This window comes from Amia ocellicauda, chromosome 4, assembly GCF_036373705.1.
Source record: "Amia ocellicauda isolate fAmiCal2 chromosome 4, fAmiCal2.hap1, whole genome shotgun sequence".
NCBI classification, from domain to species: Eukaryota; Metazoa; Chordata; class Actinopteri; order Amiiformes; family Amiidae; genus Amia; species Amia ocellicauda.
In genome coordinates, this window is record NC_089853.1 from 3,578,503 (window position 1) to 3,598,079 (window position 19,577).

Sequence of the window (19,577 nt, forward strand, 5' to 3'; positions counted from 1 at the left end):
CTGACCTTGAGATCACTCTTTTTAAGTTATGCACTGCCTAGTGCCGACTGCAATTGAGACTTCTCCGCAAAGACAATCGCTGCTGCATTAAAAAAGCGGTCCTGGATGCTCATTAGTATACACCCACACGCATGATTTTATATATATATATATACATATATTCTTCTTTTTTAATTAACACAGCCCGAAAGAAAAATATACAGTTCCCTGCCAAAGGTATTGTCTTTGTGACATTTTTCTTCAAGAAACACAGGAAAGAGGGTGAACAAACTAGGCACAACAAAGGCTGTTATAGACAGCAGCTTGGAAATAAATTATTATCTGTATATCTCTCGACTGACTTATGCTTCAGTGTCTTTTGTAAAGGACGGCCACAAACGCGTTTACATTGAAGGGGCTGTACAGTATTTGAGAGGATCTTCCTGAGATTGCGAAGCTGATATTGTTACTATTGCTATGTTAAGTACCTTACAAGGGAGACAGCCACACTTTACAATAATGGGAAGCAGTTCTTAATTAATTGAAGTATGAACACTACCAGAATAACACACGAACACCTTATACAGTCGGAGTTATTTTGTTAATCACATCTATTACAAAGGTAAGGTCAAGGTAAGGGATAGGGTTACAGACTAGGTTTGGGCTTATACATGTGGTCAACATCAGAACTCGGTGGAAGTGCATGCGCCATTCATATGTTATTCCTGTGGGAATCAGACAGTAATTAAATTAATATTGTTATACATTATTGTTAAATGTTACCAGTGAAACTGATATGCTTGTGGAATGTGTTGGAACAGTAGACCTTGTTGACCAATAAAGATGAAATCCATATTTCATGTGATTTATCTCACCAGATTTGCTTCATGCATTATGCCTGCGCTTGAGAGAGTTAACCTAATTCGTGATGTCATTCGCAGGATTTATGAACGAGTGATAGACCCTCCACAGACTGATCTTGTGCCAGGAAGCACGGTATGGCTTGGCCAACATAACCAAAAACACGGACTGTTTAAGGTAAGCAGGGGATTCGATTAATAATACTGTGTACCGCTAAAGGTCATTCAAAGCTCTGCAGTAACAGCATATGTTCATTTTAGCCTAGAAACGTAATTTGAAACGCTGCTTACTAATTCTGTACAGATCCTACATTGCACATTTACATGGTGTACCCTGCAGTAAGTTATTGTAATAAAAATTGGTATAATTTAGTATCAATTTAAGTCAAGGGTACACCACACCAAGGAACCTCACTCACACTTCTCTCTCTGACACTAAATGAATGAGAGAATTTTTTATAAAACTCGAGGCGTCTGGAGTCAGTTTGCTCGAGTGGGGTGGGTTGCTTTTGTTTTTGTTTTGTTTTTCCCCCATCAGCTCAAACCGCTGTAAGAACCATAAGGCGTACCAAATGCAGAATGTAAAGGCCATAGTAATTAATAAAATGTCATGTGGAGAAATCCCAAACAAGATCGGTACAGTTAAAGATCTTTGTCATTGTGGTCATTGCCATTTGCTACGGCACATTAAATCTTGGGGTGCTCTTATTTCAAATGAGAGAAATCTAATACATAATTAATATGGATCCTGACCAAGAAAACGGGAAAAAGAACAAAGCAAAAACAAAACGAAACATCACAGCACAGAGTCTGTTTGTACAAACTATTTTTTTGTTTTGTTACAAGGATTGTTCTGCAAGACCATTAGCAAAGATTTGAAAATTACTATGCAGGGCACATTGCAGGTGTTTTCAGCTACTGATTGCTGAGTGCTGCGGATCTTGTAGATTAAAAAGTCTGTGAACAATGAAAACTAAAAAAATGCTTGCAGCTCGTAGGTGTGTTTCAAATTGCTAGGTCGGTAATACTCATCAATATATTTAATCATCCATTTAGGCCTAATTTTTATGTTAAACAAACAAGGGGGAAAAAAAAGAAGAAGAAGGAAGAAAAGGTATATTAAGGACAACCCCTGGCCATTTATCATTTTGATAAGACCATCAGCGGTATATAAACTGGCAAGAAACTCACAACAGGAAGTCTGGTTCTGTGGCATTGCTTTAATTAGCTTCTTTCCAGTGTAAGACTGCATTCTGCTTCTTTGTTGGCTTGTGTGTTTGTATCACAGTGTTTCTGTGCTGCAAAGGCATATTGTAGAAGATTCTTTCAAACGAAATGATTTACTGGAACCGAATTTTAGAAAATAAGGTAAAAGAGTCTGCATATTAATTATTTAAAATGGGTCACAACCTCCCAGTAAATAATACCTTTTGGAGTTAACATGAGCTATGGCTTGACTCGCTCAGGTCAGAGTTGATTAATGTTGAAGGAATTCAAACATTTCAAAAGCAAAACCTGATTCTGTTAAGTATATTCACACCAAATGGACACTCACTACATGAAGCCACTGTTTGTACGTTGCATGAATCTCATTAGAACACTAGAAAGCAACTTTAAAGTCTTGATTGTGTGAATATTTGTTTGTTGAATGAGTGACACACTTTGAAGTCCGCTTTAAAGTGTCTCTAATTAGTGTTGGTAAAACACAGTGTGGAAGTACTTACTGTAGACTTACTGTCTCGCACTAAATATGCGCAGGTTATTCCCTGTCTTACACCCCTGAGATGTCTAACAGGACTGTGTTAAAGTCAAAGGGTATTATCATGCATTATTAAGGAGCTCTATTTAAGTATATGTTTGCCTCTGACTACAGTAGGATTATAGTGATATAGTGGGTTGTACATTTCTTCTCAAAATGCCATGACAAGAACAAAACCTTTAATTGAATATAATATTGCTTCTGTTGCTTTGTCTCGCTTTCCTTTTTCATTTTAGACAGGCCTGCATAAACAAATAGATTCATTTTTGTATTATTTTCGCTCCGGGAGCATCACATGATCCTTCCACGCGAAAACATTGTGCTCTCAATAATTCTGCTCCCAACAAGGGTGACGGGAGGCTGTGAAATGATTAGGCCGCTATGCTGAGAGAGAGCAGGCTGTAGGCTAGCAGATATCGATTGGCAAGAAGGCGCTTGGGTCTTTGTCTGTGCCGAGGCAGACCTCCCAGCGCCGAGCAGGCGTGCTGGAGTGGAAGAGCTTCATCTGTGGAGGAAAGAGCGACTGTGGAAAACTGTTAATTGGGTGTGCTGTTGCTGCGGTTATACCAGGATGAGTGTAACACAGTGCAGTGTTGATTGTTTCCCCAAAGACTCGCATCAGCTTCAGGAATTATGGTACTTATTATAGTAAGTATGGGTATGACAAGATTTAATAAGTTAAAAACAGTGATTTTATATATTTTTTCACCTCATTATCAGGTTTATTCAGTAAGCTATGATATAATTTGTATATCTACAATTGCAGAATTAACTGCAATAATTAATTTTTTGGTCAATAGGTCATTTCATTTTGTCATGATTGCTTACCAAGATCAAGAAAGAACTTTCATGATCAGACTTGAACATATTAAATATTTTGTTAATTTGTGGTAATTGCTCAATTTTATTTGTCAAAATGGCATGCTGATAAACTGTTGTTTGGGTGGTCTGAGCCAAAATGTGTTGTTACCATACAATATGGTAAAGTTATTCCTGATCATTCCGGAAATTACAACCTTGATAGAGATCGTAGTAATTTCGCAAGTACTTGATTCAATTGAAACTACTGTCAAGCCTCATTGTTTATACAGAGGCATTCATAATAGGCTTTTGAATTTCCTTCTAAACACAAAAATGTGTTTGGCTGAGTCCTCAGGGGGAAATAAAGTCTGTAAAGAACACTGGAAATAGATTAATGTTTTGTGCGAAGAATATTGTTTAAATGCAAGTCAGAACTGACAGTTTAATCTAGGATGTGTGTACTTAAGGGAATGACATGCCGTTGCTTTGTGGTGATTCATTATTAGATAGCAAGTACAAGATGGACATACCCAGAATTAAAATGATATGATAATGACCTAGTGTCATGGCAAAAGGGAGTCCTTGCTGATTTCTCACTTTCCTTTCTTTATGGCAATGCAATGTGTATTGTATAATCTTGGCATTAGCTTTCTGCGGCTACATTAATTCTACAGATTTGTAGTATGGACGACTTCAGCTTCACTTTTTTTTGTTGAGCCCAATGTAGCTGGTTTGTCTTGAACTTGCCAGAAATCATCTGACTTGATCTGAGTTCATCTTGATCACTGGACCATTTGAGTGGATTGAGACCATGTTTTGTGGTTGGATTAAACAAACCCCAATAAACAGCAACAGTGGCTACATTTGGATATGTTGTAGCAAAAAATCAACACAAAGCTTCTTTTGAGAAGAACGTCAGCCTCACGGTGAAGCGTGGAGGCCAATCTGTTTAGTTTGTTCCAGTCTAGGTTCCCTTGTTAGATTTGAGGGATGTATAGATACCAAAATATACCCAGATATTTTTTTTTACAGAAAACATGTCCCCCTCTGTCAAGAATTTCAAGCTTCCTTCCTAAAGGGTCTGTCCAGTAGAATCCAAAGCACGCATGAACGTCTATGACTAAATGCTCAAGGCAATATAAAATCTGCATTCTTGATTGGCCATCACAGCTCCAGGCCTCAAACCCACAGGACATTTGTGGTTATCAAAGTGGACTCACAGAAATATCATGTATAATTCATGTATATACTGTATGCACGTTTTGAAACAAGAAATATAAGCAGTGACAAAGGGATAAAAATGGGAACTAAAATAAGAATCTAACTTGCATAATTCCAGGTGATGTGTTCAACAGTACTCAACAGTTCATAGCACATATTTAAGTATTTATTACTATTAATAAATACATTTCTCTCTCTTCCAATAATGAGAGTCAAACTCATCATGGGTGGCTTGTGTCAGTGCATTTAAGAAAAATATGTTCTCATTTAACTTGCAGTGATATAGTTTTTGTACATTTTGTCTTCATTTCCTTGGTTTCATGGATAATGAAATGTGTAATCGTCACATGTAAAAATAAATAAAAAAAACATTTTCCCACAGCTTTTATACATCTCGGTACTAACTGTAAGAGACTGTGTAAGTGATGATAGTTATAAATCATTTTAATCACATAATCATATATGTAACAAGTGGATGTCTAGTCAAGTTTGTATGAACTATTGTCTTTGATTGATACTGCAGTCATTTCCTTCCCTCTGTTACGGATCCAATTATGAAAGCAGACTCACAGTTTTTCCTTAATTTATTGATTGCTTGTGATCTCTATTAATCCTCTCCTGAAATAATCAGGAGAAAAATACATACAAATGTATCCATAATAAGGCATTTTAGGTTTTTCTTTTCTTTTTTCTATTATTTAAATTTGATTTACTATGTATTTCAGTTCACTTGTATATTGGTCTGAGTTGTGATATTCTGGCTTTTCAATGATCCTAAATTGAATTTCATTAATTTCTGATAATGAGGAAAATAAGGTTTAACAATGTGTGGATTATATTCTAAAAGGAATAAATGATATACAAGACAGTAAACTGTAAGTCTGGAAACTTTCAAAACCAGCATTTTCGTTTTGAGGATTCACAATTTATTAGTATATTTCCCCTGTCATTGTTTAACATGTTTAACTTTCAATTTCCTGCGAGGACCGCATAATTAGGAAAATGCAAACAAGCAGAATACAATTATGGAAAGGCAGTAAATAGGTTTTAAAAAGTTTGTCTTTGTTGTTTGTTATACTTAATTTCATACCTCTGTGTAATAAGTTTCCTTTGATTATGCTTGCAAAGAAATATAAATAAATGCTCTTGATAATGTTACCTTATAGTAACACCCTATATGATGGTGTAAACTCAGATCTAAAGAGAAATGGTCAGGTCTTAGATAGGTCCACCTCTCCACCAAATTACTGATTTTATTAAATGGTACTCTTTAATATATATATATATATATATATATATATATATATATATATATATATATATATATATATATATAAAACAGTGATGGAGGTATACAACAAAGTATAAGTAGATATCCTGAGGGAGTTCCTGTCAAGTAAGACCATGTAGTACTGTTAAAGGAAGGGGAAAGTATGTGACATTTCATATTAAGATAAGTGAAAATATTGTTTAACTTGCTCTTTTTCTTATTGTTATTTTCCTTTTTCTCTCTCCAGGGGACCATCCAAGATGTAAAATTTATTTTTGCTCCAAATGGATATATAACACAATGTCCAAATCTCAATCGCAGTAAGTGTATACCAGAGCTTCCTGATTGATGTGCTGCCTTGATGTAACCTGAAATTCGTATTTCTAAATGTGGATTGTTGAGATAGAACGGTATAGTGGCAGTGGTAGTTAATTTTAAAATGTCTTGGCTCAAGACCAGAAAAGATTACAAATACTCCCGACTTTGGCGGCGGCAGCAGAGCAAAACAACTCGGTGAGCTTGAATTGTAACTCAGGTCAGCGATGGATTCAACCTCCTCGGCTAAAGGTTTCCTAGTGAGGCTTCAGTAGAGCTGGAATTCAGTCTAGTTCCATTTTTGATGTTGTTGAAATTGTTTATGGCACCTTGCCTTGAATACAAATCAGCCCCAGGTGTTCACAACCCCCAAAGTGTTTGGTTCAGCCCCATTCTGCTCCCATATTCCCATCAAGCAAGTCTGGCCACTCACCTTAATGAGGGGGAGACCAGCCGGCGGTGGATTGACATTGAAGCTACAACTAAACCTGTAATGCATGGAGAACTACAACATCAAAATGTTCTCGCCTCTTAAGAGCTGAAGGCATTTTAGAGAAATCAACTTAAGGGAGGAAGAAGCTGTTATAATAATTCAGAACATTTAAAATATTTTTTTAACCTTCAATCAAACTGCGGTCCAGAGGTCCACCTTAGGGCGCTTAGCTTTAGCACTAATCGTCTCGATGATTCAGTCAGTCAAACACAAAATGAGTATGGCTCCCTGCGCGCTAAATCAACATCATTGCTCCTAATATCAGCTGAGGTTCAGCGGTCTGTTATGAATGCTAGATTGGTTCTTTAAGGACCGTAATTCAGTGTTAAATATTTGCTGCAGATTGCACTTAATATTGCCAAGAACGGTAACATTTAACATGGCACCAATTTATAATATCAAGTGAGAAAGTAATCCCTAAAGGCAGAGGGGGAACTGTAGACACTAGTAATTACTGCCTTATCAGATAGTTTTGTATTTACCAACACATTAAAAAGGAGAAGTCCCATTCTCCACTTGATAAGAATTATGTATTTAACTTTATTACTGTAATTATATTTCTTTTTTGTATTTCCAAAGCAGATGGAACCCGAGTGTAATTCAAACTGCTGCCGTCTCTCTGTTAAACACAGCAATGCGAGTGGCAAACACTCATAATAACATGTAGTACTCTTGAGGTTGTGAAGTTTGTGGACAAGCATCAAGAGTTAATGTGTTTTAAAGTGCTTTCAAATCCAATCTCTTGGCGATTCCGGGCTCTGTTTAAAAGTGCCTGTCCACAAATATTAAACACTGAATCCGCATAAAATATGAAGAGACAATGGGTGGCCTGTTCTGTTTTTATTCCAGAGATGGTGGAAAAATGTAGAAAACGAATTGGCTACGGGCCATTACATTAACCCTGAAGCTGGCCACCTGTAGTTCTGCTTAAGTTGCATGTAATTTTCTTTTCTGAACATAAACACATCTGAATTCAAGTACTTTCTTCCACTCTGTCTCTCCCTTATTGAGCTTGCCCAACGTGTAGTGATTTCCTGAGCCTTGTGCAAGGCATCATGGATCTGCAGGAGCTGCTGGCGAAAATGACTATAAAAGTGAGTAAAGAAACCAAAACTTCCTCTCTTGAACAGTTACCCTTTCATGGCAGTTCACATAGGTATAAATTACACGTATAATCGCTCGTCGGTACAGTGGTCTCCAGTCGGACACAGTGGAAATTAATATCAATCAAGTGAGGCAGCCAGGCGGTGCTGACACAATGTTTGCCGAGTCGACCCTGGGCAAAGCAGGGTTGTTTGAACAACTTCTTCTCTCAATGTCAAAATTATCATCTGTGCTGTAGTCTTGGCATTTAAGAGTTTGTCTGCTTGGATATGGGAATTGAGTGGTCTTCAAGTGCTTGTGAAATGCCCCTTTTGTCAACTGAAGAGAGTCCCACAAATGTGCCCAACAAATGTTTGCTGGAAACTAAATATATTTATATCTATCCCAAGTTACAGGACTACTGTGGAAGGACAATTTGAAAGAAATTAGAAGGCTGTTCACAGCAGAGATATCTTAAGAAGCATTAAATAACTGTAGGACTGGCACAGCAGGGCTCTGTAACAGGTGCAGTGTCGTTTCTGCTATTTATGCTACCTGCGCTGTGGGGAGTATTGAAAAGAAATTATGTACATATCTATTTACATTGAAATTTGAAATGTAAGTAACATTGACATGGGGTACACATAGCTTCTGTTTTGGGCTTTTTAATTCCTTGTGAAGCCCAAAAACAAAGGAAGTTTTGATGAGATGGGAGTGTGAAATACACAACATTGAACAGCACCAATGAGATGAATCAGACTTTACAGCTTTAGCATGGCATTATTTGGCCAATATATCTTAATATATGTCATTGGGTGCTCTGTATGCATTTTACATGAAGGGGAATTTCTGTTAAGTTGTACAGGTAGTCCTGAAAATGAATGAACACATGTACAGTCGCCTCCACTATATATGAAGTGTCAAGAAGAATAAATTGTTTGGCGCATGAATTATTAATGCAGACGGGAGAGAGAGGTCACAGCAGGAGCCAATGATATTGTCTTGTGCTCATTGTTATGCCCTTGCAGGGGAAACTGCCCAAAGTCGCGAGGAGAGATACAGCCCACAGGGGGTAGAAATCTTCTTAGAAAAACAAGTGTATTCATGTGATTTAGTAGATGGTTTCAAAGTGAGGAAAAGAAAACTAAGCCCATTAAGCAAGCAAATCTGCACTTGTGGATTTCACATAAGATTGAATTCAGATGCTTTTGTTGCAAATTGAAATAAACAGGTAATATATTCTCGCATTAGGCCCTAATGTATCGGGAATTAGAGTGACGGTTGAATTTGGAATATAGTAGTTACCTGAAAAATGTGTTTTTAAAGCTTTTCTTAGCTTTTTTAAATGACGAACACATATTGGGTTCATCTGTAGCGTTACTATAGTATCCAAGGCTTTACTGTGCCATGAAATTGAAAAACTAGGACATTAGGAATCAGAGTTAGAATTCACAGATGTAAAAACATGTATAGGATATCATACTTACCTGAAGTGCCTGTAGTTTCTGTTTCCAGACATTAATAGCTCATCAGACATTAGCATGTATAGTGAGGGAAAAAAGTATTTGATCCCCTGCTGATTTTGTACGTTTGCCCACTGACAAAGAAATGATCAGTCTATAATTTTAATGGTAGGTGTATTTTAAAAGTGAGAGACAGAATAAATCCAGAAAAACACATTTCAAAAAAGTTATAAATTGATTTGCATGTTAATGAGGGAAATAAGTATTTGATCCCCTATCAATCAGCAAGATTTCTGGCTCCCAGGTGTCTTTTATACAGGTAACGAGCTGAGATTAGGAGCTCTCTCTTAAAGGGACTCTCCTAATCTCAGCTCGTTACCTGTATAAAAGACACCTGTCCACAGAAGCAATCAATCAATCAGATTCCAAACTCTCCACCATGGCCAAGACCAAAGAGCTGTCCAAGGATGTCAGGGACAAGATTGTAGACCTACACAAGGCTGGAATGGGCTACAAGACCATCGCCAAGCAGCTTGGTGAGAAGGTGATACAGTTGGTGCGATTATTCACAAATGGAAGAAACACAAAATAACTGTCAGTCTCCCTCGGTCTGGGGCTCCATGCAAGATCTCACCTCGTGGAGTTTCAATGATCATGAGAACGGTGAGGAATCACGGGAGGATCTTGTTAATGATCTCAAGGCAGCTGGGACCATAGTCACCAAGAAAACAATTGGTAACACTACGCCGTGAAGGACTGAAATCCTGCAGTGCCCGCAAGGTCCCCCTGCTCAAGAAAGCACATGTACAGGCCCGTCTGAAGTTTGCCAATGAACATCTGAATGATTCAGAGGAGAACTGGGTGAAAGTGTTGGGGTCAGATGAGACCAAAATCAAACTCAACTCGCCGTGTTTAGAGGAGGAGGAATGACCCCAAGAACACCATCCCCACCGTCAAACATGGAGGTGGAAACATTATGCTTTGTTTTTCTGCTAAGGGGACAGGACAACTGCACCGCATCAAAGGGACGATGGACGGGGCCATGTACCATCAAATCTTGGGTGAGAACCTCCTTCCCTCAGCCAGGGCATTGAAAATGGGTCGTGGATGGGTATTCCAGCATGACAATGACCCAAAACACACAGCCAGGGCAACAAAGGAGTGGCTCAAGAAGAAGCACATTAAGGTCCTGAAGTGGCCTAGCCAGTCTCCAGACCTTAATCCCATAGAACATCTGTGGAGGGAGCTGAAGGTTCGAGTTGCCAAACGTCAGCCTCGAAACCTTAATGACTTGGAGAAGATCTGCAAAGAGGAGTGGGACAAAATCCCTCCTGAGATGTGTGCAAACCTGGTGGCCAACTACAAGAAACGTCTGACCTCTGTGATTGCCAACAAGGGTTTTGCCACCAAGTACTAAGTCGAAGGGGTCAAATACTTATTTCCCTCATTAACATGCAAATCAATTTATAACTTTTTTTAAATGCGTTTTTCTCTCGCTGTTAAAATACACCTACCATTAAAATTATAGACTGATCATTTCTTTGTCAGTGGGCAAAAGTACAAAATCAGCAGGGGATCAAATACTTTTTTCCCTCACTGTATTGCTCGTGAAAAAGGGGAACAGTTGTTTGGAATGATGGTGAGTTTACACAACCTGCTTTTTATTAGTTTAATAATTAGACAGAACAGGTCTGTGAATGCCACAACATTTAGATTTGTGAGCCTGTAAACATCTTTCAAAACCACCTCCCACTGGTCTCTGAGAATTACCCAAACATAATCACCTTTAAAAGAGCTCCAGGTGCTATCCTTCCATATGACAGGCTCCATGTGTCCCAAGGATTAACTCCCTCAGCCCTCACACCTCGCATTGTTTGGGAACTGGAATCGAGACACATTACAATACACCTACTCCTTTTGTTTTATTGCCGCACCCCCCCCCCCCAAGTCCTATGTCCCCAGATTTTTAGATTCCAACTTCCTATTGGTATATAACCTTGAGCTTGCCAGGTCTGGAATATGATTGTTTAATTCGCCATGTGGCTCTGCTCTATGCATGGCCCTTTTCTGTGATCAATAAAAAACATCAGGTTTATAGAATTCCTTTAAAAGGTGCTAAATGAAAGGAAACCACTTACATTCATGGGGGTGTTAAAAAGAAAGCTTGACAACAGGATCTCCATAAGACTGTGGTGAAATAGTATGATGTTTAGTTACAATCTTACCAGGACATCTTTGTTACCGTTCCCTGCACAATTGGTTCTTATATGTATCGGGCATTTGTTTTCTTACAGTTAAATTATGCAGAAACGAGACTGAATCAACTGGAGAGCTGCCACTGTGAAAAGACCTGCAAAGTGAATGGAGGGGTGTACAGGGATAAGGAGCTGTGGGTGGAGCCGGAAAACTGCAGAAACTGTGCCTGTATGGTATGGTCAGATTCACTTTTACCTATGGAATGAAAAGGCTCTCTCTCTGTATCTGTATCTGTCTCTTTTTGTCTCTCTTTCTCTCAGATGAAATTGCGTTCCCTATGTAAAACTATTCCTCTGCTTCCTGGTGTTAGTGATCGTCTCAGTACTGTGCCAACACAGAGGAGCGTGGGGCTGTTTGATTTCAGTTGCTCACCTGGTTAATCACATTCTTTTGTGCAAAGGTCCAGTCCTCCAGTCCTCAGGGACCTCAAGCAGCTCTGACAGTGCTTTTTTCATTGATTGTAAATTCAACATATTTTAAAAGTTAAAGAATTTGAGTTTTATAGGGATCTATAGAGGGGTAGTTTTCAGTATAAATACTTAGGTGCCAGTTGGATCAAAAACTTGGACCACTGGGAGTCTCCAAAGACTGCCGCCAAGTCTGGTTTCTGAAAACTGATTTCACATTCACCTCAGATGTAGTGTCAATTTATCTGACAGCAAACTGTATTCCACCTGTGGGAAACCAGCCCAGAATCCAGATAAAAGACCAAGCTTTGCATTAGGACAATACAGCTGGAGAAAGAAAGAAAAGAACCGATTTGAAATTGCATAGCATACGAGTGCATGTGTGTGTGTTAGTGCAGTGGTTCTCAACCTTTTTAATGCCACGGCTAAGACCACAAACCTCGCGGCACACCAACATGAAAAAACCTGAATTTACTAGGTATTGTCTTACCTAAATGGCAACGGGTTGCTAAACTATTATCACATGCACATGGCGTGTTAAAATATGTCAGTAGAAGAGTACTTAAAAGGGTGAATGTGTGAAGTGCAAGGAGTGGCCTTTAGTGGTATGGTAAAAAAGTAAACAGACATACTAAATAATTACTTAATGACTAAATTATTTACTTAGTGCAGGCAGACCAAGACCAGACACTAAAAACTATTTGCAGTAAATATAAATTAACAGCAAAATATGTTCAGTTCACAATATCTTATAACAAGTTATAACTAAGTAGTTAAACGTGACAAAGGGCATTACAGTTGTTGAAAAACAATAGCACACAGATCAAACATGCTATCCTCTCGAAACTGAAATGTTTTGTTTGCAGACTGAATGCATACCTGAGCTGAGCACGATAAACATATATGCACAGTTAATTTAAGCAGTTTCATATCAAATAAATAAGCCTACCAAAACGGCAAGGACAAACCATATTAAATAATATTTATAAAATCTATTTCATCCACAAGTCCAACGTAGAAAAAGGACAAGCAGAGTGCAAGATAAAAACTAAAACATCTATCCATTTAATCAATCGCGTTTCAGTACCACCGATAGCACTGCAACTCAGCGCAGGTGCGCGTTCAGTCTGGCAAACAAAACCTTTCAGTTATGATATGTTTCCTCAAACAATAAAACCGGGATGAAGTCTGAATTTGTAGGCCAACTCTATTTGACTAAACATTTTGCAACAAATCAGTTGAAAATTCCCCGGATAAAAGTGCGGGATACAGTTGCATTGGAAATCGTCACACCAAATACATAGAAAGGCAAAAATATAAAAACGTCTTAATAATTCAAATATGACGCAATTAAACATTATTCATAACCTCAGTTCATTCATCCAAATAGCACACGTACAATTTGCTTACAAGCAGGCATGATTAGTGATTCAGCAATGGTGTGCGGCTTCTTAAAGTAGGCTAGATAGCTAGTTATTTTAAACAGGTGTGATGGCCTGTATGTGTGCCTGAGGGTCACTACTGTGCTCAATTAAAGAGTCACATAAAAGCACGACAGTCACAACCAGCGCGAACCGACTGCCACAGTTCTCCCTTCCTTTCTGTTTAGAAATCAACTTCAGTTGGATATATCATTTAAAAAAGTCAACAGCATATGTTTAAATGTTACATTTTCACAACTTTGAATAAGTTTGATTTGGTAAAAGATTTATGAAGATGACAAAAAAAAAAATACATAATATTTTTGAGGGGATAAATATCTCATGGCACACGGGTTGAAAACCACTGTGTTAGTGTATATATATATATATATATATATATATATATATATATATATATACACTCACCTAAAGGATTATTAGGAACACCATACTAATACTGTGTTTGACCCCCTTTCGCCTTCAGAACTGCCTTAATTCTACGTGGCATTGATTCAACAAGGTGCTGAAAGCATTCTTTAGAAATGTTGGCCCATATTGATAGGATAGCATCTTGCAGTTGATGGAGATTTGTGGGATGCACATCCAGGGCACGAAGCTCCCGTTCCACCACATCCCAAAGATGCTCTATTGGGTTGAGATCTGGTGACTGTGGGGGCCAGTTTAGTACAGTGAACTCATTGTCATGTTCAAGAAACCAATTTGAAATGATTCGACCTTTTTGACATGGTGCATTATCCTGCTGGAAGTAGCCATCAGAGGATGGGTACATGGTGGTCATAAAGGGATGGACATGGTCAGAAACAATGCTCAGGTAGGCCGTGGCATTTAAACGATGCCCAATTGGCACTAAGGGGCCTAAAGTGTGCCAAGAAAACATCCCCCACACCATTACACCACCACCACCAGCCTGCACAGTGGTAACAAGGCATGATGGATCCATGTTCTCATTCTGTTTACGCCAAATTCTGACTCTACCATCTGAATGTCTCAACAGAAATCGAGACTCATCAGACCAGGCAACATTTTTCCAGTCTTCAACTGTCCAATTTTGGTGAGCTTGTGCAAATTGTAGCCTCTTTTTCCTATTTGTAGTGGAGATGAGTGGTACCCGGTGGGGTCTTCTGCTGTTGTAGCCCATCCGCCTCAAGGTTGTACGTGTTGTGGCTTCACAAATGCTTTGCTGCATACCTCGGTTGTAACGAGTGGTTATTTCAGTCAAAGTTGCTCTTCTATCAGCTTGAATCAGTCGGCCCATTCTCCTCTGACCTCTAGCATCAACAAGGCATTTTCGCCCACAGGACTGCCGCATACTGGATGTTTTTCCCTTTTCACACCATTCTTTGTAAACCCTAGAAATGGTTGTGCGTGAAAATCCCAGTAACTGAGCAGATTGTGAAATACTCAGACCGGCCCGTCTGGCACCAACAACCATGCCACGTTCAAAATTGCTTAAATCACCTTTCTTTGCCATTCAGACATTCAGTTTGGAGTTCAGGAGATTGTCTTGACCAGGACCACACCCTTAAATGCATTGAAGCAACTGCCATGTGATTGGTTGATTAGATAATTGCATTAATGAGAAATTGAACAGGTGTTCCTAATAATCCTTTAGGTGAGTGTATATGCAAAAGAGCTTTCTCCCATGTACAGCCATTCAGACGATGCTTTTAATGGTGGTTTAATAAGTAATCTGGTTTGGTTTGTGTAATGTTTTCCACACAGAATGGAGTGGTTGAGTGCAGGAGAATTTTCTGCCCACCTATAAATTGCTCTGAAGAATCTCTTCCTGTTCATATTGAAGGCAGATGTTGCAAGAAATGCAGACGTAAGTAAATGCCAAACAATAAAACAACCTTGTATGTGATCCATTATGTCTCAAAATTAAATGTAAGTCAGTCTTATGATTCCACCTTTTGTCATGAATTGTATCTGTAGTTTTGTGCACCCTAACAGTCCTCCCACTTGACTTGGCCTGAAGAATTGAATCCATTAAATTCCTAGTTTGATGAATCATGACCACGAAGTGTGAAAACATTTGTATGTCTCCATTTTTGATATCATTGTACTTCTCTGGAAAGATTTTAAAAAGAACACCATTGAGAAAAGGCTTTGTGCTTTCCTGTGTCTGCTGTTATTGTGTGGTCATAATCTCATTTCAGACAGGAAGAGATTAAATTACCTCAATAACTTTCTTAGTTCCCCTTACGCTGAGAATAATACGTTTAGGAACCCATTTGCTAAATGCACCAGCAATCCGTACCTTGACATTCATATGTGCTGGATAAGATATATTTACAATGTTAGGAAATAAGGTTTGTGTTTTCTTATTTTGCAGCAAAATGTACCTATATGGGGAAAACCTTGTCAGAAGGACAGAGAGTTTTATCAAAAAGCTGCAGAGAATGCAAGGTAATTTAGACATGTTCTTTTCTCCTGTCCCTAATGAATGTGCTTTACAGAATTGAATGTGACTGTTTGTTTGAAGATGTGTAAAGCAGGACGGGGGCTGTGCATCCATTGCTTTGAATATCGGTGAAACAGTTTCTGTTGCACTGGGATAAGTCTGTCTGTGTTGAGGAATGGGCTTCTTACTTGGACGATCAGTTGGTCTCTTTCGGGAAGACAGATTTACAGAAAGTCCCTGCACCGTCACACTTATCTCAGATCCGAAGTTCATGTGGGCCAAAAACTACCTCCCAAGGATCCGATCATCTCTAGATAAAATGTATCGCATTTATTTTCTTCTTGATTCCTACGGTGGCCAGGCAAACCAAAAGCAACACATTTCCTTCGATTTGTAGCTGTATCGTATAGAAGAAGCCTCGGGTACTTTATTATCTATTTGATCTTCTGGCTTCGCATCTCACCTTACATTTCTGGTTCACAGGGCAAATAAAATAACCATCTCATATTGTTCCCCCCTTTTAATATATACGGCTCTCAAACAACAAGAGAAAGATTATAGACTAAGGAACTGTAAATTAACTTCTCGATAGGGCCCTTTCATGCTCTGAAAACAGATAAGCACTGCTGCGTTAAGTGGGTTGTGGGTATGTTTAGTTATTACACTGCCTCATTGCTCTTGCAGACGCGGTTTTATTTCTTTGAGATTCCTTAATGTCCTCACCTAAAATATCACTCTGCTAGGAGACGTACAGGAATTCAATTAAGATCACGAGAGCTGTTGAAGCTGCAGTTGTCGCAGAAACGTGTCAATATGTGGAATTAATAGTCAAAATCTCAGTGTAAATAGGCTCAGGCGTGATCAAACCAAAGATGTTATCCTTAAATGTAACATTGACATAGGCTTTACATTCTTTAATTTTCTTTCTGGGTTGTCTCGTTTATTATTATTGAATGTGTGTAGCGTTCTGAAGTATGTAGGCTTTTCTTAGTAACATTTCTCAACTTTCTAGACTTTTTGTTCTTCTGGGTATGCACATTTTATGGAAAATCCCAAGAGGGGGGGGGGGAAACCTCATAACAGATTATGGGATGATGCATGAAGTGATTAATAATATATTTAAATGTTTTGACAGATATGCTACCGATGCATACAATATTGACTGTCATACAATTGTTTTTTTTATTGTATTTATTCGTGTTGGGAAAATACTGTGCATATTTTTATTTCCATTTTGTTTTGCTAAAACCTGTGTATAAATTTGTGGATGAGTCTGAATTAATTCGGAGGCTCGTGTTCACGCGCAACGTTTTCATCAAACATTGTCACACGGTGGTGGCTTTGCTTTAAGTGAGTGACATCATCAGCATGACGAGGCAAATAAACATGCCACCATCTTTCTCCCACACTTTGCTTGTGAGAACATTTGCATGGGTAGGCTTTATAAAGGTAATTTTGCTTAGATTTTCTCAGAATTCTGTGTCCTTGTAATATCAGCATAGGAGTCACCAGCTCTTGGCCTAACCTACCCTGTGGATGGTGCGGTGTACTGCTGTGCATTTTTACTTTACTTTAAAAGAGCAACACAAAATAAATATTTAAGATAAAAAATGACCCCCCCCCTTTTCAGATAACATTTTTTTTTAATGTGAAGTGATAGGGAAGGCATTCACCAGAACCACAACCGCAGCCAGAGTTTATTCGATTAGATATTATTGTGGTGCCTTTAATTTGGAGCTGAGACGTGAGTTTTGATAATAAACTGTAATTACTTGCTTTGAACTGTATTGGTGTCATCCATGCAGGCTTTGCTTAATAGAGGTGTGCAGCTCGTACATCTTTAGAAAGATATCTTTAGAAAGTTCATGATGATTTTGAATCATCTTTAGCGACAGTCATTGGAAATGATCAAGTCAATTAACAACCAGGAGAAGAATTTTTTATTTGTTTAGCGCGGAGCACTAGTTAAAGGACTATCGGGTTCCGGTGTAAACGTGCTTTTGAACAAACGGGAGTGTAAAAGATGTAAATTGATCTCTGCACCTTTGAGAAAAATCTGCATCAAAGTCGACTGAAAAGCCAATTAGCTTCAATCAAAATACGTTGGCACATTTTGTCTTGAAGCGTCAAGAACAAATGGGAAAATGTTGAAAAAATTACTCAGATTAATGTGATGTATAATGATGTTTAATCTCATGCATGAATAATTATAGAGATATTTGAAGTAAAACAAAAAAAACTAAAACAATGTAATGTACGAAGCTCACTGCACAATATGTACAATTTTTCAAAATATTGATGATGAAATGTGTTAGCGGTGTCCATCTCTTGCTGCAGAGTGGAGTCATGGTGAAAGTGACCGGGGGCTGCCCAGCTGTGAACTGCACAAAAAGTGAACAAATCCTGCCAGAAAACAGATGCTGCAATGTTTGCAAAGGTTGGTTGGAAAGAAGTATTTGGCTTTACTTTGGATTTACCTTACTTCAAATGCTTCGGTCATTCTGCTGTTTGGAAGTGACATTTAAGAGTTTTAGACTTGGCCTTTGGCTGAGCTTTTGAATAGATTGAATGCCACACGTATTTGACTATCACTGGATGGTGCATTTGTGTTGAATAAATCACACATGATAGATCTGTTTGTTTAAGAAAATGCTATCCAATGAGCGTTTGTGTAATCTGTGAATTAACACTAGTATGATGTAAGTCATAGTGTGTATATAAATCTGAGTTTGGAACCTATTGAACAAGACAAATTTCAGAGCTTAATACTTTCTAGACTTCACAATATATTTCTTCCCTTAATTTGTTTATTTATTTTTATTCATGTCCTTGAATTTTGATATTGAAATATATTTCTCCCCCCCGCCCAATTTTCTTATATATATATAAAACATATTGCAAAGCTTAATGAGCTTTGGAGTTATGTGTTTTGAAAATTGTTGCAATCCACATATACAATAAGAAATGATTACATCTTCTCTGTGTTTTATTTTTCAAATCTGTAACATTCAAATATGATTTTCAACTTAACCGCATGAGTAGCTTTCTCTCTTCTGGGTTTTTAAATGAAAGACCCCTTTTAACTTTAAATAATAACAACCATAATAATAATCATTACGTAAAAACAATTGTAATGCAAATTGAATCTTGGCATCAAAGACCAACATGAATTGGACCTTAATTGAAGGCTTGTGTTTCCTTTCAGGCGAACAGCTCTGCAACAGAAAATGTGGGGTGAGCAGCTCAGCAAAATAGTGCTGTGTAAACACCAGCAAATTAAAGTCATTTAATTAAAGTCGTGTCATTTTCTTTTAGGCCATGATTTCTGTGCTGAAGGACATAATTGCGGAGAAAACTCAGTATGCAAAAACTGGAATACCAAAGCTGTTTGTGAATGCAGAAGTGGCTACTCCCCAGTCCACGGAGACCCTGCATATTGTGAAGGTAAGAAACGGGCTGCAAAATATCAGTTTTCAATCAGTTCAGCCTCTGAAGGAAAATACATGAAGAAAAGGGTTAAACACCGAGCTTAAGTATTTTGCACAGCATGATTGCATAAAGTGCTTTAAATTTTTTACGGTGTCAGCACACCGCATTGATTGCTTTTTTCCTGGAGTTTTCTTTGTGGCTAGAATGAAACATTTTTCATTTTTTCGGTTTGTTTATACAATATTACCTTGAACTAATCATTACTTGACGCATGCTGCTATTTATGCTAGTTCTCCATGTCTCTACAGCAGTACATTTTCTATAAATGATTTAGTATGAAAATGTTTTTACTTTTAATGATCGCTTACTGATATGGCATGGTAGAAGTTGCGTCG

The 19,577-nt window shown here is 38.2% G+C and overlaps 1 protein-coding gene across 1 annotated transcript in view; it reads left to right on the forward strand.

The window, feature by feature from the left end:
• Positions 1-19,577, forward strand: part of LOC136747589 (protein kinase C-binding protein NELL1) — a 154,997-nt gene that overhangs the window by 37,010 nt on the left and 98,410 nt on the right. Inside the window, exons 5-12 of the mRNA XM_066700531.1 lie at positions 921-1,017; positions 6,138-6,210; positions 7,710-7,792; positions 11,539-11,673; positions 15,072-15,174; positions 15,685-15,758; positions 18,091-18,190; positions 19,069-19,197. Of these exons, the coding sequence (XP_066556628.1) occupies positions 921-1,017; positions 6,138-6,210; positions 7,710-7,792; positions 11,539-11,673; positions 15,072-15,174; positions 15,685-15,758; positions 18,091-18,190; positions 19,069-19,197 (794 nt within the window). The remainder of the gene's footprint in view (positions 1-920; positions 1,018-6,137; positions 6,211-7,709; positions 7,793-11,538; positions 11,674-15,071; positions 15,175-15,684; positions 15,759-18,090; positions 18,191-19,068; positions 19,198-19,577) is intronic.